The following is a 22,583-nucleotide window of genomic DNA, read 5'->3' as shown; positions in this document are numbered from 1 at the left end:
AAGATAAATTCGTGAGATGATTTGGTCATCCGAGTTTCGACGATTATTTTGCCGTTTGTCCTCTGGATAGAAGATAAAAGTTTCAGAATTCCTTCAGACAGGTTTATTTGTTTTATCTTACCAATCAGTCATTCAGTCAGTCAGTCAGTCAGTCAGTCAGTCAGTCAGTCAGTCAATCGGTCAGTCGGCCGGTCGGTCTGTCTGTCTCCCTGTCAGCTTCAACAACGATTCACTCTGCGTTCAAACCTAAAGCGACGGGGCGGCGCGACTCCATACAAGTCAACGTTATCACCGATGTTTCAAATCTGTAAGTTAGCATAACACCAGTCTAGTGCAAAAAAAGGACAAAAGGAATAAATACATTTTGCAATTATCTCACTTTATGCTTGAAGGCTGGGCTGCATTGTGTCAAGTGTGTTTTATGTTACATTTAAATGTGTGACCTAAACAGTTGACAGTGATGCAATTTGGATTGAACAGCCAGCTATTCACTTTTCACGTCTGTCAGGTACGTACACACAATATAATACACACATGTATGATGACGTACGAGCGTAATTTTCTCTCCCTCTCAAACATTGCTACTTTGTGGACTTTACGCAAGATGACACAAATACCACACGATGTCGCTGTTCACCAACCAGTCATTGCGATTGAAATGTGTTTTGCCTTTCAAGCTCAATAAAAGTAGTAATAGTTTGCATTATTTTTCCTGTTTTACGTAAACATGAACATCCACTGAATATATATTTGCAAATGTTACAATAACCTAGAGAAAAAAGGAAAACAGAAAATGAGATGTGTTTCTCAAAACGTGCAAAGTTAATGTAGAATAAATGGTCGAAAATAAATCCAAGTCGAGAAAGAGATGAATCCATGGTAAGGAACTTGAAGTTTGCATTTCCTTAAATCACACTGTTATAGATAAACGAGAGGAGAGCAACCTTGCAGCAGGTAAGCGTCACCTGCTACGCGGATCTTCATAATGGGTGGAACGCCACTGGTCGGGCCATCAAGTGCGCATGAGCGCAGTTTAAGAACTTGCTGAACGGACAACTACAAAGAGGACCGTCGGCGAGGAACAGACGAGGGGAAAGTTTACGTTTTAACACGTTCTGGGGCTAGCATAAGGGTTTCAACATGGCTTTCTTTTACAATTAATTCGGTCATACTTAAATTGCAGTAGCCTACAGAGCAATTAATACGCTGCTGGTTAACATCACGTAAAGACCTGATTGACTGGGAAGCACTTGGTGTTGGTAAGTAGTGAGCCCCATGCTGTTACTCAGGCTTTGGAAAATAATGGGACTACGTTGTTATTAAACTTATCGTATCACCGCATCTGTTCATCCAGGTTTCAAATTAGATTTTTGCTAGTGATCAACTCGTAATGTCTATCATGCTTGTATTTTAGTTTGTTTATACACATTGCAACGATTTGCTCCAATGTTGTAGCCTACTTGCGTTAATATGTCTCTCCGACCAAAGTGGTTATATTGCCCTCAACAGGTGTTCAACCCGGCTAGGTTAGATGTTGAACTTTGAGCTCTCATAGAGGATCTCAACCGTCCCTTTTCTTGTTTATGATGGCCTTACGCGACGAGTCACATTTGCTGCGATCATACGCACGCAAGTGGATACACAGACGCACACAAGTGGAGAAAATTGAATAGGTTCCCTAAAGAATAAGCATTTTTCCTATATATATATATATATATATATATATATATATATATATATATATATATATATATATATATATATATATATATATATATATATATTTTTTTTTAAAGGGATATTGGCTGTCTGTATCTATGTCCTTACTACTCTCCATAAAGCCCCCTGTGCTTTTATAAGTTGGTGTATTTATGCTTCTTTCAGTCATGAAGGAACCCAAGAGATTTTCATATCCTGAACACCTCCACCTCAGGCGTCAGTGCTGAGATGTCTCCTCACATTGTTCCCATGCCAGAGTCTGAAATGCAGTGCTTGAGTTCAACAAAGGCGTCTTTGAGGAGCAGTGAAAGGGACTGTCACCAACTTTTGAAACAATTCGGCTGAAATGAAGTTGCTGTATGGCTTATTGGAATCACGGGTCGCGTTTCTTTTTTTAGAAAAGACGTCAGAGACGCCACCTCACATTATTTCAGCAACGACTCTCATCCTTAGAATACAACAAAACATCTCTATATTATCTTTCATGCCAACACACTCATCTGGGGCACATTCTTGTGATGGCTGAACAAAAGTTTTGGCAGGGGACCTATCCGTTTGTAAGATTCAAATAGTTTTGGTATCCACATGGGGTGAAGATGGTGCTGAACCTTAGACCTGGATGTCATGGTGGTCCCCATTGTGCTCAAAGGACTTAAAGATTGGAATCCATAGTGGTTGGACTTGAGTCTCCTTCTCATACACTCTTAAACTACGACTCAAAGATTATTCAATACTTTCATACATGTTAAAGGGACTATGATGAAGATGTTTTCCTGTATGTAACATATTTTCATCTCAAATCCTTGTTATTGTCAACAGATAACTATTTGGTAACTTTGCAACCAAAGATGACCTCCAAACTGTTTCTGACTGTCTCAAATCTTGCCCCAAATCTTGCAAAACGACTAAAAGCAGCAGACATCCGATAGGATGCTGAGTTTAGACGAATGTTGAGTGAAGCATCCTAAGATGCATCTGTCTTGTCTTGGCATGCCGCTCCATAATCTTTGAACATTCACAGAAACAAGTTGCACGGTTCAAACTTATCAATATTTATGTAATATTGTTTTTCCTGCCTTTTCATCATTCTGTAATCCATGTGTCAAAATTCAATTTACCCAATTTTATCTTAAAAGGGAAAGACATGTTGGGTCTTACAGTAAAGCTCAGTATTTAATGGTAACGGTCTCTCTACCACCAATAACATAAACACCATTCCACTGCTTCCTCACTGGTTTCCCACTGGGGCACTTCTAAGCTGATTGTGTTTAACAGGGCAGCCTGGTGTTGGCTGGTACATCTGGCTTAGCCCGCCGCTTTAGAGGTACACATTACGGGGCCCGGGCCCCTCCGTCTTGTGGACACATGGTCGGCGTCTCTCAATTAACACCTCCCTTAAACGACCTCTTGTGTCTGCCGGGATCAAAGCAGCTTGGCTTCCGTTGACGGGCCGCGGCTGCCCTCCAACCACCCACCGCCTCTCTGTGATCATCGGGCCCCGGGCCCTCCCGTGTTTGTTTAGAGGAAATGACTTCCACTCGGCTGCGCTGTCCGAGTCGGTTGCACATCTAATCTGGGCCTGGCCCCGCATGCTGCTGGCCGGCTTTCTGTGTCTCTGTGACCGTCTGTAGCCCGCTGTTGCTTTTGCAATTCAAGCCGTAGACGTGGTGCTCGGTGGAAAGTTTGTTACTGGCCTATACTGGTTGGGTTACTTGAAAGTTAAAAACAAAAGCGTTGAACTTCTGTTTTTGTGCAGAGTATTTTTCTGTAGATGGCAGTTTTTTCTGGTATCTCTGCATGTAAGAATGAGGGAGAGGGAACAGCTTGTCAGGATTTAGAAGGGTGTGTGATGGTGGTCTATGCAAACTGAATGTTTGCCTTGTTATTATAAACCATGTGCACCTTAATTTGCAGTGTTGTGCTGGGCAAAGAAAACCCAAGGAAAACCTGGTTTAGCCCAGGATGCTGAAAATAGGCTTGAGGATTGGATTTGATAAGGACATCATGGGTAAACATTGAATCTCCTTTGTAAATTAGTTGCTTTCCTCTTAAATGAATACACATGTGATGTTCCAAAATGGAGATGACCTCAAACCATGATGTAGTTCCAAACAAAAAGGTCAGGTTAGTGTCAATTTCAACAGTTTAATCAGATTTCTTGCCGTTTTTGTTACTGATTTTACAAAGTACCCAACTTAAAGCCTCAATGTATTTTTTTGGCTTATGACAATTAATATGGATGGACAGCTCAGTCTTGAATCTCCTACTTCTTTTGTGTAAGAAGTGAAATGTCATTGCTAACGGAAGGTTTTATCCATCTCGTAATGTGGATTGTTGCCTCATTTGCCTTTTGACGTTCTTCCCAATAGCATCGACTATTTCCCTTTATGTTATGACGTCGGATTATTCCCATTGTTATTTGCAATCACATCCTTGCAAGGAGCTTCCAATGGACGATATTGGATGTTGTTCCTTGCAGAATACAACTGAGTAGAGGGTATTGGTCACCTGTTGACCAAAGTGTGTGTGTGTGTGTGTGTGTGTGTGTGTGTGTGTGTGTGTGTGTGTGTGTGTGTGTGTGTGTGTGTGTGTGTGTGTGTGTGTGTGTGTGTGGCTAGGATTAACCCCAGCAACAACCAGGTGGATTTGAGACCTTTTTGTTTCCTAGGATCTTAAGACCATTCCTTCAACCGCCCCCTTATCAAATCACATGTTTGCATCCAAGAATGTGACTTTTGTTACGCCAACTGTAACAAAATAATGTGTTCAAATTGGGTTTTTATGAAGTTACCACTTGGGTTGTAATGTCAAACAGGTCTCACTATCTCAATCTCCCAAAAGCATAATTGTCTAATTCCTTCTCACATTTCTTTCTCACCTTCATACATTTCTTGACTACTTTGACCACTATGATTGCTTATGGTTTTATTAGCTTTAAAGGATATTCCTAGTCAGTTTTTTCTCTTTTTAATGGCATGGCTGACACCTAATACTTGGGTCACTCTGAAGTTGAATCTGATGGTGACCACATGCTGTAGTCATCATGCGATTTTGGGGGATTAAAGTGAACCACTCAGTGGGAAGGTTAGGTAGCTTGAGGGAAGCTTTCTGCTTGACTAGGCTTGTTGCTAATGTAAAAGTATGCTGTTCATGATTAAGATGTGGCAGTAAAACCATGCTATAGGGTTTGAACCTGCAAAACACCCTGCACTTTAATCTTTTTGTTTTCCTGCCTTCCCCATGCTTAAAACTAAGTAGTGTTCTTTGCTTTAATTCCGGAAAAATCCAGAGGAGTCATTTTACATGGAAAAACCTCAGTGTGCTGGATGGCAGACATGTTTGTGTTTGTGTGTGCGTGTGTGTCCTGGGTGGGCTATAGACAATGTCTTTGATAGGTCTTCAAAATAGATGTCAAAATGTATGCTTAACCGTCATTAAGAACAAACATAGGCTAGCATCAGGACCAAACCGTATTCTAAGCTGCACTGAAGTGCCAGGGAAATTATCTACGCTGTAAAAGAATATGTCATCTCTTTGTGTGTCATCCACGTTGTGCTGCATACACCGCAGCTCATGCACCCTATCCGGTATTCAAAGTGCAAGTGTTTATGGAAAGGAGAAACTTTTTTTGGAGCAGGGAGGTGTGTCTGGGTGGGGGCTCCACCTTTTTCATGTACATGGGACAGGATAGGGCAGGTGCACAGAAATTCCAGGGCTCAAGTGATCTGGTGATAATCCCTGAGTTATGCAGACGTGCAGCAGCTTTTCACGTCTTGCCACAAGAAGGCAGTCTTGGTGAGTGAACCGAAACCCGTTCTGACAACAAGCCTTTTATATAAGCAGGCGACACGAGGATGGCTTGTTTTTCTCAACAGTGGTTGCATACAACTTTCATTGTGATTCATGCGGTTACAATGGCACCATGACGGTTGTCCACACTGGCAAGAAATTACTTTCTAATGTGGCCTAAGAATATTTAACATGTGTTTAGGGCAAGCATTCTTGCAGTATTGTGTTGCTTTTAAAGGCAACTTGACAACTTATGTGTTGACATTTAACACTATTTTGCTTGAGCTGGATGCTACAAAAGCTGTAGAGTTGTCTAGCCGTCATAGAAATGCCACTGTTATACTATATCCTTGTGTCCAAATAACCTTGGTCTACCAAGTCCTACTCCTGTTACACTGCGTGTGTGTGTGTGTCTTTGTATGTGTGTCAGTGTGTGTGTCCCTGCTGATTGGTTGCCCTGTTAAACAATGCCTGGTGACGTCTGTCTGTACGATAAGTCTTCACTTGTCCGTTGGCGAGGGTTCCTTAGGGGTCCTCTGTTGTACTGTGAGATTTTTAGAACTTGTCACTGGAGATGCGGTGCACTATAGAAATACTTTTCCCTCAATAATATAACACAAGGTAAGGGATATCCTGAATTGAAATTGGCTATGTTATTCAGGCGTTATGGTTGGAGTACAGTACAGTTGTATAATTGTTGCGCGGTTGAATGTAATTCTGATCTGTTGTGTGTTGTTGTATTTGGTATTGTTCCTAGTTTTTCATGGTATTGTGTTGTAAGACAAGAGGCGATGAATGGTAAAACATCTTGCCATCAAAAAGCTAAGACATCCTAGCTGCTCTGTCATTCTAAATTGTCATGTTATTGTATGGTATTGTTGCAAGAAGGCTAGCTATAGCTCTCTGCTAAGGCTAGTTGTCAGGAGGCAGGGAAACACCAGTGATGCCTGCAGGTTGCTGTGTTCTGGAGCAAGTGATGGTTAGTTCTGATAGTGCTGATTAGTCTTCTCAATGTTTGTATACAGCTGTGGTTGCTTTGAAGCTTACTTAATCTTTGGCAAAAGGTTTTGCCGGTTTTATAGATGATGCTTTAAATGGCCCAGCCATAACACTGCCTTGATATCAATTTTATTGATACAAAAAAACTTGGCATGACATGAGGATGTTCTCCCAATTGTTGCTTCTCCGAATGGCAAAATTGGTCTCAATCTCCTTCAGTAAGTTGGTTTTCTGAGCAATGTGGACATCTTTGTTTAGACAATTTCTTTGTTTATTATGAGTGTGCCGTCTAATGCCTAATAATGAAGTCTAACGATGTCTATTGAAATGTTTGCTTTAAACCATCAAGGCTGGCTGGATGTCCCTCTCTTTTAAACTTAGTTTGAATGTATAAACATCCCCATGAAGAAGGTTAGGAGCTTTCCGTAAGCTGTTGAGCTGGGCCTCTCAATTGTTTCCTCTTATGTTCTATGTGGATTTTGTTTACAGTAAAGATTGGCTCGGTGGTGAAACCATTGATCTTTTATCTGATTCAGTTAAAAAGTTCCCTTGACATAAAAGCCTGCTGCCTGAGCACCACATGGCAAATGTTTTTATTGTTGCTCAGTCTCCGCAGTAGACCCCAGAGTCTTCTGCTCACACGTTGGTGCCTTTCATCTTCTACTGAAGTGTTGAGGCTAGTTGTGCTTTTTGGATATTCATCAAACGCCGCATTGGATGATCATTGATGCTTGTTACAAATCTTCAATGCTTCAATCTTCAATGCTTACAAACCTTTGAAACAACTTGAAATTGCATTGTGCTTTGTAAGCTGCACAGGCACTTGATTTACAAATTGCTACCACACTTTAAACCCATTTCTAACTGCATTGCACTTTCTGCTCGAAAGGCATTTGTTTTAGAGTTTTATTGACCAAAAATGTGATGACACTTCACTAGCCTTCTACCAAACCCCCATCCAGGCAGGTGGTGATGAGATAGTTGATTAAGTGGGCGTGTTCAGGCCTTTTCCCCAGCCAGTGAACCGTGCCTACTGCCCTCAGTGTTTGACGACGCGAGTCCATGCCTCGCTGCGTGGCTGCGGTGAACTCGGCCTGATAATGGCCGGCTGGCCCTCCTCGGGTTTCATTCCCAACAAAGTGAGGTGCACATCGCCACGGCAACGATCGCCAGAGGCTCCGCACCTATAGCCTTATATCCCCGCTGGTGCTAGGAGGCGGGGGGATGCAGACTTTGTTTTGTATTTTTTTCTTTTTAACAGGCTTATCTGCTGTGTTGATTCTAGGATGGGGTATTTTACAGCACAACTATACATAAATAATATATTAAATGTACATTGTTGCTTGTTTCTAGTTGAGTGCTTTTAACATTGTATGGGCGTTAGACTAAACTTTCCGTGGCCTGCTGCTGTCTCGGGTGATGCAGAGTATGCTATTGCTTTTCTAGCTGGAACTGGCATTCAAAATATTTGAAAAAACCTGTTGCTTACAATTCTGCTACTTTGTCGTCTTGGTTATATTATTTGCTACTCTCCATGTTTCTATCCTGATGGATCACCCCTGAAGCATTTCTAAAATGATAGCCATGTTCCCTTTGACAGTGGGATCATAATGTGTAGGTAGTTGTCATGTCTGAGTCTACAACCGGCTTTTGTTTATGCAAATTGTGGGTGTGTAAAATTGTGAATATACTGAACATACTATTTTCCTTCCACGCCTGTTGCCCTGTCTCAGGCTGTAAGACTTCCTTCTTTTATAATGAACATTTCAAAATAGGTAGCCGAAAGATTTGGCATAACGAAGATGTAGCTTTGTTATAGACATTTGATTTAATCAATATACATTTTGTATCGACTCTTAATCCTGGTAAGAATGTTCATCAATTTAATATAAAGCAAAAAATGTGAAATGTTCTTTCTTTTCACCGTTTGAGTTTGATGAAAAAGGTCTCGCGTTCATTCTCTCCTGCTTCGTCTTGTTTTGCATAGTGAGATCTGTAGTGGCCATACTTTCTACAGGCAAATGGCCTCCAAATTGTTCCTTCCGACTGCACCAGTGAAATGGGAACCTGCTTGCTATTCAAGTCAATATTGGCTCATGGATAGGGCGTCAAATTAAGCCATATGTTCCTATTATGCATTAGCAATTATCAGGAGTACGTCAGTGTTCACAATGAACTGGCTCATCTAGTCACTAACACTGATCTGTTCTAGTAAAAGACATGTCACAGCATGCAATGTGTAATGGCCATGTCCTGTGAGTAAGGCATGGTGGAAAAATGCATACAAATAATAAACTACATTTTACAATTCTACAGTTTTGATACATTTATTTTGAACTAAATGGAAAGCTTCCAAAATTCCCAGAATGTCGCTATTGGAGTTAATTCCTCTGTTTTGGTGAAAGTCGCTCTCTACATTAAACTGAGTGCGGCTGTCATTTAGCCATAGAGTTTCCAATGGAATGCTGACGCGATTGTAAGACAAATGACTCCTGGGACCCAGCACCCAACCCCCCCCCTCTGCCCTCTCCTTTCCCAACACAGTGCGCTGTGTTATACCTAATGAAGGCATGCTACTGTTGTCTTAGCCTATGGCCCTCCGGATGCTAGCCCAGGGCAATCTCATGAAAAGGTTGACCCGGAAGTCATTGCTAAGGTCAACCCTTAACACAACTGTGTTTATGTTGTTTTTATATTTGTTCTAGTGTTCAACTTTAATTTAAAACTGCCCATGTTATCTCTGAATGGAAATACATTTTTGCCGGTCGTAGTATATCATTGCAGCATTATAACTTTGTACTCATTCCCACCCTTGAAGTTTGAAGGTAAAGGTCTATTTTGTATGTCACTAGAAGATGGCGTAAATGTTCATGCACTTGTAATTGCAGGTTTTCTTTGAGTTCAGAAGACTTATGTGCCCGGTTCCATTGAGGCTAGGAGAAAAAAAGTGAAGCTATTTGAATCTCCATGTTTGTCGCTGCAAAATAGCAGACAGTGAAATTCTTTGTTGCCGTGTGCATTCTTGGCAGAATCCCACCTGTCCTTCAGCCCGTCCACTGGAGCGGCGCTCGGGCCCAGACGCACGCCCATGGGCTGTGTTTCCTGTCTGAGGTTAATGTTTGATAAACCTATTTCTGTGAGTTCATTCACACAGACGAGCAGGCGCTTTTCCAGCATTTGTTTTCCGTGCTCGTGGGCGGAGGTGTGGGCCGGGGGTTGGTCCCAAAAGCCGTTAAAGCTTCTTGAGTCAGCAGATTCAAGATTCGTCATAGCACTCTCTTAATCTCTGTTAATCAGATTTTTGTGGGATGAAGTGTGTCTGGCTTCCTGCTTGGCGACACGCCCCATAGTCATCGCTATATTAGTACATGGTTATTGCTGTGCATTAATTAGGCACGGTGGGCTTGATGTGCCCCTAACTCCTTCACCATCCTCTTCTTCCACACTTTCCTCTTTTTGTTCCTAACTCTCCCCCCCCCCCCCCCCCCTCCCTCCACCAGCTCCACCCCCCTCATTTCCTCACTCATGTTTGTCAATGTAGATTAATTAGAATTTCAAATTTGATGTTGAATTGTTCCCTGCGTGGAGACAGAGCGGGTGGCTTGTGTGTACAGTCTCTGGGGGCCGTGTCAGTGTGGAGCTCTGAGTGGGTTGGGCTGGGGGGGGGGGGGGGATCCGCGTCCAGGGAGTGACTGGCTGGAACAGGAGAGGAGAAGGGTCCACTCCCTGAGGACAAGGCTCCGACCTCAGCTCCCCCTCCACATCAATGACAGGCAAGCTATTGAGAGCAGACTCCTGCGGCCCACCCCCCCCCCTCCGGCCTGCCCGGTTGTCAGATTCATTCTTCTTCTTCTAACGGCCTCTATCCTCTCTTCCTTCTCTTTTCTCTCTTCCGTCTCTTTCTCTCTCGTTCTCCCTCCATCTTGGTGGAACAAATAGTTTTGCTGCCACCCTAATGGGATTACTCTGCGCCCTGTACCTCTCTCCCTCTCTCTCCCTCTTGACCACTTTTCTTTCTCTTCTTTCACATGCTCAAGTGCATCCTGAGTTCTCCCCCGTTGAGGCGCTCCTCCTTAAACAGAAATAGGGGACCCTCTAAAATGTTAAGTGAGGAAAAGAGAAGGATAATGGCTGGTATTTAGAGTGGTTATCAAGTAAATGAAAGCCTTTGCTTGCCTCATTTTGCTCAATTCTGTTCATTGGAATAATGTAGTACAGCAGATGTTGTTGACCTTGTGTCTCCTTGAGGCACTCCTTTTGCAAGGCAGCCTCCGGTGGGTTTAACTGCAGTGCTGTGCAAATGGGAGAGCGGAACCGCTGTGGTTTGCTTTTGGGCCTCTCTATCGTTGTCAAGATAAGGGCGGAGGCAGACGTGATAACGGTTACTACTACTGATTACCGCGTTTGATATCCCTGATAGCAAACTGCCCTTGTCGGTTAAGCAGATATTAGACGCCCTGATGTCACTTATTAAGCCCTGCACTCCTTTTCCCTCTCCCGGATAAACAATGAGGCCAAGCAGAGGGTACACCGAGGTAGCAACCAAAGCTAGCGTAGGCCAGCTGGGGACAAGATGCCCAACAGATGGACATGAATATATTTGTTGGTCAACGTTTATCGTTCCGTGATAGCCCGAGAGCAGGGCAACGCATCCAATTTCATTAGTTTCCCTTTGGTCAGTTTTTGGCCTGTTTTTAAACAACCGATACGTGGCACTTCTGATTATCCTTCTGAGTTTGTTGACTTTTCTTCTTTTAATTTAATTAATGGAAAATGCTGTGCTGCATCATTTCTGAAGCTGGGGGTTTGCTCATCTTGCGGTTGAAAGGCTCAGGGGAGGTGTGTGTTTCCACACCCTAGTGGCCGCCTCCCCCGTTGTCCCACGCCTGGGGACCCTGGGCACACTGGGATTACAACCCATAGTAAAAACAAGCAAAAAGCGGCACTATCCTAGAACTCATTTTATGGAGGTCCCCTAATGGGCTGATGCTGCTCACGAAGCAAGCCAACCCTGAATGCATTTATTTTAAGCTCTCCCGCCGTCTCTTATTTATTCAGCACATGTATAGTGTGATGTTGCTTACCTAAGCTATAGTGGTGAAGGCCAGGCTTGGATACAAATTCAAGACCAGAGGCATTCTGGCAACAAAGTATGGTTCCCTACCAAGGACATTAACTCTTTTTTATGACTGCATATCTTTGCCCCTCACATTTTCCAGTTAAATTTTTTTTTTTGTGTTTCTGTTGATTGTTTGTCCTGAGACCTTGTTAATCTGTGACCCTAGTTTGGACAGGCTAGACATTGACGAGTGTATTCCTGAGAGATGAGCTTTAAAATGTTATTGCAGCTCCAAAAATTCCTCTCAGGAGCGACTTTACAAACACTCGCAAAGGTTTATATGCTTGTGAAATTTTTGTATTGTTTCATTTTTGCTACTAGTACTGTTGACACCCATGAGCCTGTTTCTGCAATGGTTGATTCAAAACATTCAGTCAGTTTTGTGTCATAAAGGCGAGTATTGAATGCAACAAAAAGCCTAGGAGGCTATCAAATAAGAAAAGGTTGCAGGAAGCCATGTGTGGAAACACTAATGTACATTTTAATCAATGTTAACCATCTTTCAACAGCTCCTCAAACGTATTTGTGATTTATCCTTGTTGAAATGAGGTCCTTCACCTCTTCTTGCAATTGAATTCCAAACCAGCCCCAACACTATTGCTTTGTTAATCACTAACATGCCCCCTTTAACCCTACCCTACCCCAACCCCAGTCCAGCTGTCATCAGTTTAATTAGCTTGTCTTTTATTGTTTGGCTGGGCTGTCTGGGGGCCAATGGGCCACAAGAGGACATGCCTTCGCATCCCATTGGTTCATCTCCAGAAGGTCAGCACAGTGGTCTGGCTCGGCACAAAGGCGAGCACGGCAGCACTTAAAATGGGTAGAGTTTTCTCCCACAAATTCTCTTTTGAGACGCACACAGGGAAATGAACGCACTTGGATCGACTGGGCCAGTTGTTGGAGCTCATCATGCTACCCGGCGACCTCATCAGGTTGGCTTGGTGTTTGATCTGGGTTTTACCTTTTTTGTATTTTTAAAGAAATGTATGTTCAGTGCATGTTTTTTAGTATTTGGAGGGATTTTTCTTGGCGATTACAACTAATACTTGAGATTGTATTGCTTTTGTGAAACGCAATTCTATAACATTTCATTCCTGGACGAATATCTGTTACGTACCCTGTATTGTAAATTATTTTTGCAAAAGGAAAAAGAAATTGGGTGTGTGTAGTTGAGGGCCCCCATCATCCAATGTCCTCCTGGGGGGGTGGGTGGGTGGGGGTCCCAGTCTTACTGGCTTTGCTGTAACACTAAACAAACAAGTGGTTCCAGCCTGTCCTTGGTCAAGTGCCGGCCCGGTGGGGGTGTGCATGGGAGGGAGAGGGAGCAGATACCACAGCAGAGCAGGAGGACAAAGCCCAAGTTGGGAGAATGAAGTGTGGGGTCACAAGAGCCGCTTATCCCCGTTTGCAAGAGGGAAACCTTAGAGGCTCAGAAATAGCTCAGGCCAGAGTGACGAAGGGTGGTAGCCCGGCGGATGTCTCTGCTGAGAAGAGGGAACAGAGCTTTTAAAGGACCATGATGAAATGAAAACACCGGTAAGATAAATGCAAGGTCACTAGATGTGCATTCCTCTGCTGATTTGACAAACAAACTTTAAAGAATCGAACGCAAAAATTTCAACATGTCGCACAAAATAAGATCTGTAATTTGCATCTGTCATCTGAATGAACCAACTTTTCATTCTAAGTATTATAAAGTAAACAATAATTTAGATTTATAATGTTGGCAACTGTTGATATCCAGTGTTTCCCCCAGCTCTATGGTTAAGGCGGCTGCCTTAACAACAATAGGGCCCTGCCTTGACTACCAATGTATCCACCCCCCCCCCCCCCCCCCCCCCCCCCCCCCCAGCTTCTTTTGTTGAGAAGAAGTGGCAGCCAGTGCAGGCAGATTGATTGATGGATGTTAAAGTTGTATTCTCGTGGTGTCCTTTCTTTTAATATTTTTGTTGTGGATTGAAAATTGTTTCGCCCCAAGGGGGCAGTATTGTCAACCGAAAGAGTTGTGGGGCTTTTGCTCTGTAAGAGGAGAGCCTAGGCTGTAGCCATTGATCTAAGTTTGGCTTGTTTTTAAAACGATGCATTTAATCTTTTAACAACCAACGTAGTTTTAAGACTAAGCGGTCTTCGATTGGAATACCACAGCGCTCTAATAAAGATCTAAACTTCTGGAATGCTCGTAATGTTTTAGTAGGAATAGCTGAAAGTCACCTGGTTACAGTTTTCTCTCATTCTGCTGTGAGCGTGTTCCCAGATGGTGAGCCCCCTGCCAGAATCCTACCCTGCCTCTCCACCTCCTTGCCTCATACTCGCTCCGTAAGATGCTATCCAACAGGATAAATCGTCTGCCATACTAATCATAGCCATTCCTACAAGACTTTCTGGAATCCTGCAACTTGAATTTTACCAGAGGCTTCTATTTTTGTGTTTGACTTTGGGACGGGTTGTGCATTCAGGGATTAACTTTTCAGACTGGAATAAAGGGAGGTTTATCTTTTTCATTTGGTGACTGTTCACTTTTAAGGCTGGCTTCTTTTTAAAAATAGATTAAAACTTATGCTTAACATTTAAAATATGGGTTTAGAGTATGATGAGCACTGTTCTGAAAATGGATACATTGGATTTATTGCTTGCGCTTTCTTACATAATACTTGCAAATATTTGTTTTTACTTTTACTTTTTATTAAACCTCAAACTTGCGTACCCTTTGGTGATGAAAGCTTTGTTTTTGTATTTCACCCTGTTCCCAAGGAGCTTTCCCACACTAATAGGAAGTGGGCCTAATCAAGAGCAGCAATCCGTTTTGCATAAAAAGAAGGCAAGAGAGGAGAGGCTCAGGGGCGCAGCTCCTGAATCAGCCATGTACTATAGTTAACCAGCTGAAGCACATGCCAAAGCTAAAGGCAACGTAGTACACCGTAGTCAAACGCTCCAGTCGCTACTATCCTCAACAAGACGGTTTCGTATGTATGCCTTCTGAAGCAGAGGGAAGACTCTTATGTGTGTGGTTAAGATGGCAGAATGCAGTTGACTGTGCAGATTTTGAAAGCCGTACATCTGCTTCACATGTGCCCGCCACAGCCCAGACCGCTACTCTGTCATTTCAAAGCCTTGTTCCAGAACTAAATTTAAGCTTGGATGGTTAATAAAAACCAAGCTCCAACATTAAATAACAAGGATCTACTTTCAATGAAGGATAGGTAGGACTTCAAGGGCTAGGTGCCAACCGTAGAATTTGAGTATTTTATTTTGTTCATTCTGACTTTGTGTTAAACATGTGTCATGATCACATTCTGAATGATATGAATTATGGGAGTTTACCTCATGCTACACTAGCTTGTCCAAAGCTAACCCCAGGATGGAATGTGAGAGGGGACATGAGGCGGAACGTGATTGTGCAAGACGTTGTGGTGTAATGCGTGGCAGTAGTGCTGTAAATCCGATTTACAGCACTACTGTCCGCTACGCACCACTCATGACGGAATACTGGGTCCTATTCTTTTATAAGTGGAGCTCATCTGCATATACTAAAAGTTATGTATTGAAGTGCAATTAGGGCCTGGTTAGGAAGCGTCCTGTGCACATGAGTTATGCTACCTCCCCAGGCCTCTGGGGGCTATGATCTTCTGAATACAGTCCTCTGACACGCACGCACACGTGCACCCACACACGCACACACAGACGATTAAAGAGCCTTTCAGATAGACTTGGGGGTTGTTCAATTTGGGGGTTGAACTCAGCAGGTTCAACCGGGACATCAAAGGGACGCGAACCGTCAGCCAGCCCAAGCTGGGATTAATGCGATGGCTAGAGGCTAGCATTGGCAAACAGCGAATGAATGTTAGTCCACAGGTGTCCAAGCTCTCACCCCTGCACTCCCCAGTGAAGAGCGGCAGCTTCTCCTCCAGGTCTTCAAAGGCTACGGCCCTAATGAGGGCCAGATGCCGGGCTAAGCCAACAAGTAGCCCCTGCACTGCAGTAGCGACTCACTTGTGCTTTCTGCCCCCAGCCTGAATTCTTGCATGCATGCAAATAACACCAGTCCCCCCAGCCCCCGCGTCCCATGTCCCCACTTGCAAAACAAACCATAAAGAGCCTCCCTCTTCACATCCTGACTACAATCTTAAACTGGAGCTGATGTTTTCAGAACAACGGTTAACCTCTTTCCCCCCATTAACCATAGAGCAAGTCTTTTTTTTATTGGGGAAAAGTAACCCTGCTGAATATTTAACACGGTGGGTTCCAGTGCTTTTATTGCCCTGGAGAGCTTTGGTAATCAGGTTCTTGACTGGTGACACACACAATTTAAGCCTGTACTTCCAGTACGCTGGCAGTGGAAAATGTGAATCCGTTGCGGCGTCTTGTTGACCGCAGTCTGTGCTGTCGTCTTTCATTGTGTTTATTTGTGCGAGGGGAAAGGTTTAAAGTCGTTGAATTATCATGCCACAGCGTCGGTACAAGGCCGTGTTCATGTGTGTCTTGAGTCACGCCATTCATGAATCTATTCGCTCTTGTTGAGTAGTGTAGATCAGATGTGGACCAATGTAGATCAAGAGTCACGCACCTGTAGGTCTTGTGTCTTTGTAGGCATGAGCAATATGGAACATGTGATATATAGTTCCTGAGAAGCAACTAAACGAGTTGTTCTGGTTTATGTGTTGGCTAACAACAGTAACATATTTCAACCCTTGCAAGCCTTTGACACGGACTGGCCTGTTCTCTGTCCCTTGTGTTTTTTCTCCTTACGCATAGTGACACTGGGTGAGTTATCAGCTCTTTTGATGTTCTTTCCAAATAGTTTATTATCAAAAAGGGTAGATTTACGCAGCAGTGTATTCTAGAGAAATGTCAACAATGCTGACTGGTGGTTTGGTGTTGCTCTGTTAAAGGTATGAGTTGCTTATGCTCATCAAGGCATTTTTTAATTTTAGTCTAGTCCACATTAGTTGCTTTGCAGTTTTTCTTTGGTTTGGCATATGATCCGATCCAGCGCTAATATGGATTAATTAATACATCTTCTACGGTAATGTAAGGCTACCCCTTGCCTCGAGCTCTTGTTTTGTTAGACCATGACTTGAAGGTCACTAGAGATTAAAGATTGACCGTGGGATCGTCCCCGAGTCGGCCGTGCACTCTACCTGGTGACCCTGGGGGAGGTACTGGTGGTGCAGACGCCCAAAGCACAGTTCCCTCTTATAGTACACAGATCGTTTGGCTGTCATCTGAGGAAGTACGCTAATCTTAGCTTCGTAACCCATCCCGGTCTCTTATGTTCAGGATGGCTGGCACACAGGCCAATTGCTGGGAGCATGTGGATTAACTTGCTCGTGCTACCTGCGTCCTGATAGACGAAGCTAGAATGAGAGTTACAGGTAAGCACGTCGGGCATGTTGACCTCCTGGGAGTTTTTTGCTTCTGTATTGCTGAGCTGATGAGCTTGGTAAGCCTTGGTAATCTTTAATGTGAGTAGACCAGGGTAGTATGATGGCTAAGTTGCTTTCGGTCAGCCTTTTGAGTCGGTGAAATGCAAGTGACAGCAATATTAGAAGAATGGCTTGGTGATTTTATATTGAAACAATGCTGATTTTATTTGTTGGTACTGCAGGTTTAAGGAATAATCCTTGGAATTTGCATATATTGTAGAAATGAAGATGTGAGGGGACAATCAGAGGCATGGTCGTTCTATGAATGGCTCATATAATATGATAAATATACTTCCAGAACAGTTTGACTTGGCCTATTTGGAGGTAAGAATGCCTGAGCCAGCTCCCTAATGAGTGGCACTGGTCTCTCTACCCTGCCCATCCAGGCTATAATGGGCCTGGAGAGGGGGGTCGGACAGGCAAGATTTAACTGCGTCCTCACATCATGGCGCCACATCCTATTTTGGACCATGCGGCCAAACTACTCTACTTAGCCCTGAACCTTCTGCTGTTCTTAATGCTCGTACGCTTGTATCACGAGTGTCCCGCGTCTCCTCTCCTGCCACGCAGATGTCCTCTCGGTCCTTGGTAAATGTTTGCTCGCATGGATCAGCTGCCGAACAATGCATTTCAGCTGTTTGACAAAGTTGTCTCTCTGAACACAATGTTCCTTTTGAAATCTGCTCTGGTTATGATTGTTGTTTGGGCATACAGCCTAAAAGTGAGCTGTCAACGTTGTCTCCGTCCTATATTTTTGAGTCCTTGTTTGACTGTCAGAACGCCTGGCCTGGCTCAGAATTAGGGAAGCATCGACCTCTCCTCCAGTGCTCTGCATCATCATGGTCATATATAGTTGACCCTCCATGCGGCCGACATGTCTGACTTTTTTTCTGCAGTCTTGGCGTCTTTCTTTTAGAAGAGAAAAGCTCTTTGTGCTCCTCATAATGTATCCATTGATGAGGGCTAAGCAAGGCTACACAAGACCTCCTATTCTCATGAATGTCCGATGCCAGAACACCTGCGAAACTGCAGGGGTCAGCTCCTAAAGTGGGCTTCACCTTAGAGAAAAGGACCTTGTTCTGGGGAGTGAACACAAGACGGAGACCTTTCATGTGTGGCGCAGTCTGACAAAATGGGTTCCTGAATTATTTATTTTTTCGTTGCCAAAGTCAAATATTGGAAATTGATTCAAATAAAAGGGTTTTATAAATCAAATTCTCCAATGGCTTGACATAATGTTTTGGAAGTTTGCTCTTTTATACTTACTCTCATACTTGTGAGTGTATGCCTAAAACCATGTTTTTGTCTCTGACAGGTTGCATGGTAAGCTGGACTTGATGCATGGCAGTTGCATGATCCCAATAAGTCTTTGTTGTGGGACAAACAGAACACAGCTGCAGCCATGGCCCAGACCATGCACGTGAATGGCAATGGCCCAGGTAACTAACCCCTTATCTTCATCCATTTTGTGGTATTGTGAAATACCAAGATCTGTATTTACGTTGTTAATGCCTTTCCAAGCATGTACAGCATTTTAAATCTGTACTTTATTTATCACATTTAAACATATTGGGCCCTTTGGAAGATTTTGGAAGAAACTCAATATTTTCTGGTTCAACGTTACAAATTGTATTTTTATTCATGTATTTTCACAACGTGCTTATTATGCACACACATGAATGCATGTTCACCTGCCTTGCATTGACCCTCTGTCTGTCCTGAAGACCATCTAGGACAGGGGATACAAAGGAGCTAATGTGGATGATGTGTCCAGGGACATGGCTTTTATTAGACATGAATATTTGGCAAGTCACCCTTTGCTCGATAGTTGCTTCATGTCTCATGGACTGAATGCCGCCTCAGTATAATTTTAATAAATTACATGGAGAATGGTTGCATCTGTGTTTGATTTATAAAGCACAGGAAACGATATCCGAAGTTGAAACCTTTTTCAGCATACAATTTGTCCACTCTGGGGCTTTTTTTAAATGGACAGCACAGTCCCGATGAAGTTTAGTAATCGAACTCAAAGCAGGTCGCGTCAGACCCCACTCTTTGTAACGGGCCATTCGGTGCCATGCTTGTCCAAACAGACGCCGAGGCAATGTAGTCTTTTAGAGTCAGACAAGATGTTGAACCGTCGTTTCTATGTTGTCTTTCTCCTGTGGTTTCTGTGAAACACTGTGCAGTGCACTGTGTGTATGCCCTGGTGTTAAGGGAAATTTCCACACTTTAGTGTGAAATAAACTCTGTCAGTCCGAGGGGAACACAGAACACGCACCTGCAGACGTCTCGCATTCCTGTCAGGCAAACATTAGAGAGGGCTGTTTTTTTTTTCATCCAAATCCTGCATGGTATGCAGTCGAATGGATGATTTTTTTGCATTCATACGGTCTCGTTTGTGTCTGTTAGCAAGACACTGTGGGGTAATGCATTTCGTTCATCCCTCTGAATTCTTGGAAAATATGCCAACAAGGATGAGCGAAGCGTGGATTATATTTTGATCTAATTTGTTGCATACTACAAGTCATTCGATTTTTGAGTTTCAGTATTATATGTACCACGGGAACATCCCCATTTTGTTTATAGCATAAACACAATCAATTTCACATTACATTACTGGCCAGAAAGGTTTTCTTTCAGACCGAGCTGGTACCACTGTGCCCTGAGCCTCCTATTAAGACCAAAGAGGTTCCATTCCCTAGAATTTAATCAAAACCAAGAGATATTGTTGTCTCAGCAGACTCCCTGACATCAATGAAACCCTAGTAGGGGAGGAGTTTGTGTTTATACGAGTGTCTCAAAAAGGATGGAGAACGGTGTCTATTTATAAAAGTTTAGATTGCATTACTTCATGCGCTTGTCTCCCCCATTGGACTTGATTCATAACAATTCATTATTAAATAATCAGTGCATGCTTGAATGAAGATCTAGGTTGGTAAGCCTGACTCATTTATCCTCTGCTTGTACACCTTGTTCAATCTTAAAAATGATTTGAATGGTTTGAAATGTTGAATGAGTTTTGTTAAAAAAAACAAATAACTTTAACCCCACACACCAGCATCGGACTAAGGCTGAAAAATAAAAATGGCCTTAAATTATCTGCTTGGTTTCCCTGAAAGGACGTGTGAGTCAGTCAGTTTGTTCATGCGTTAAAGTAAACATGCTCCTCTTTGTACCCTGCACTCTGCACCGGGACAGTTATTTACATCCCCTGCATCAATCATTTGTTATTCCTATTCCTCTTCCTGATTTTCCTAATCATGTTCACTGCGGTCTCATGTTGTTTACCGTTCATTCATAAAATTGAATATAAATGGGTAAGATTGCTGTTTTGTGTTTGTTTGCTAGTGTAAACGTGCACATTATTCCTGCTAACCTTTTTTGGAGAAAACCTTTTTATGAAGGCATATCCTTCCCAGCAGGACATTGTGTGTCATGGTGTAGAGATGTTGAATTTGGCATGAGTCTCTGGAAATGACCTGGTCAGTTTGCTAGGGAAGTTGAAGAATATTGTTGTTTCTTGGGCAGCCTTATCACTTTTCCACCTTCCGGTGTTTTCTATGGAACAGTTTAAATAAAATGAAAAGAAACCAGGAATGTGCAACCCTACTTTTCTCATTGTTTTGCATTTTCTTCCTGTGTTTTGAAAAGTGAAAAGCATGTCTGTCCATAGTTTACACGTTTCAGTTTGAATGAGGGATCAGATGTTCAGCTATTAAGCCAAAATGTTGCTTCCACATCCAACCCATGCAGAGTTTAATACCAGAGTAGAGAAATCCTCTTGTTATGAGCTAATGCAAGATATTCATAGTTTTCAGAAAAGACGTAGGGTTAGGGTTAGCCAAACTACAAGTTCAACTCTGGTTCAGCTTTAATACCATTGGTGTTGTTTAATATCTGGTGCTTCAAAGCAAGCTAGAGGTATTGGATTAGTTATTTTGAACCCTGTTTATTGTTCTACCCAGGCATAGCTCTCCATGAACTGATTTGCAAATAGGGAACCTGGATCATATTTACTCCGTTCTGTATTCAAGGCCAGCAATGGATCATATAAAGATCAGACACTGCTCCAAATTTAAACTTTTACAAATCCAGATTTGGTGCAAGTCATGCCCACGTTTCCTTTTGTTCAGACGATTCAAGGCCTTACATGGCCATCTGCGTGTTATTTTCAGTAGGAGCACAGGAAATGTTCCTGGAATTATATAATTGAATGTGTTTTGTTGGGTTGGTCAAAAAACTACAATTCAAGCAACATTATTGTTCCCATTTTTATCTTTTTTTTTTAAACAAATACATAATTAACATAAATGGGTACACCCTACATATATTTTAGTACACTCAGCATTCATGAGTCGAATGCATTAATTGTTTAGCTGGAACCAAAACAAGGGCAGGATTGGAAGTCTGCCTGCTAAATTTGGAATAACTATTTTCAGTTGTTGGCTTGACAGACGTAATGTTTCGCTCTGCCATTTTGCATTCCACAGTCAGACAATTCCCGTCATCACTTGTGGAACAATAAAGACAGTTCTAAAGGTTTTTGTTAAGTTTTTCTAATAAATGACCTCAACCCTCTTGTCTTTAACAGCTCCCAAACCTCAGTGCAGTTTGCATGTAAACGGCACTGTCCTACTTTTCGGTCCAGGATGGTTGTAGGCTTGTTTGATTACCCCCTTTTGTATGCTTTGCAGATAAACATTATCGCCGTGTTAACATCCAAACCAAGGAGTCCATTGAAACATGACTCCCAGACATTGTGTTGCCTTGCAGCGCGCGCTAGAAGTATTGTGTCATCTCTGTCAAATTGACAATGTAACAGCTGTTGGTCGTTGGAACGGCTCCAGGTTTCTTGACTGTCACTGTTGGCTCCATGTCCCACGAGTGTGACCCCTTGCGTTGACACAAAGTGATGAGGTCACTGTTCAGCTGTTAAGGTTCTTCGTGGCCCCGGTACCAAAGTGCTGCCTGTCACTGTTTTAATCACATGGTTGCCGTAGTGTTCTCGCTAACTTGTTCCTGGGGAGCCGTCGAGCCTGAATAGCTGGATAGCACCTGGCTAGGACGGAATAAGAATACAGAAAACGTTTTACCCAGGAGTCAAAAATGGATTATTACTTTCACTTGAGTACTTGTAGAAGATCGGACGACATGTTTTTGTTTGTTGAGCAGAGTTTGGTTAGAGTAACCTTTTTAAAAATGTTATGTTGTTAAATAACTGGTCTTATTTGATTTACAGTAATCCAGTGGCCCTGTGCATTTGTTTTGGAAAGCAGTGATTTATTAAATCCATAAAAGAAGGGTGACCTCTATCCCATGTTAAAGAATACCGTTATTGTCATCCGCCTCATATTGAATAACAGGGCTTCTGTTTGGATTGGGAAGTGCCTGACCTAAAGGCTGCACGCAATTGGAGGAGGCACTCGGCCAATGGTTCGCCTGAGCCGTGCTTGGCTAACTTTACACCAATAGTGGAGTTTTTTTCCCCCTTATGGAGTGGGGATTGAGCGAGAGTGTGTGGACTGACTGAG

At 42.9% G+C, this 22,583-nt stretch overlaps 1 protein-coding gene across 4 annotated transcripts in view; it reads left to right on the top strand.

Moving 5' to 3' along the window:
• The first annotated feature begins 1,065 nt into the window (after positions 1–1,065).
• kank1a (KN motif and ankyrin repeat domains 1a) overlaps positions 1,066–22,583 on the top strand; it is a 34,830-nt gene continuing 13,312 nt past the window's right edge. For 2 of the 4 annotated variants that reach the window (XM_079755908.1, XM_079755905.1), the window contains exons 1-2: positions 1,066–1,259; positions 18,365–18,488. In XM_079755908.1, the coding sequence (XP_079612034.1) occupies positions 18,452–18,488 (37 nt within the window). In that variant the 5' untranslated portion in view covers positions 1,066–1,259; positions 18,365–18,451. Of the gene's footprint in view, positions 1,260–16,323; positions 16,388–16,859; positions 16,999–18,364; positions 18,489–22,583 lie in introns of those variants that run through there. The other 2 variants (XM_079755906.1, XM_079755907.1) reach the window with 2 other exon arrangements.

This window comes from Pollachius pollachius (genome assembly GCF_949987615.1).
Source record: "Pollachius pollachius genome assembly, chromosome: 1".
Taxonomy (NCBI): domain Eukaryota; kingdom Metazoa; phylum Chordata; class Actinopteri; order Gadiformes; family Gadidae; genus Pollachius; species Pollachius pollachius.
Note: the sequence above shows the minus strand (reverse complement) of the source record. Positions and strands in the feature narration are given on the sequence as shown.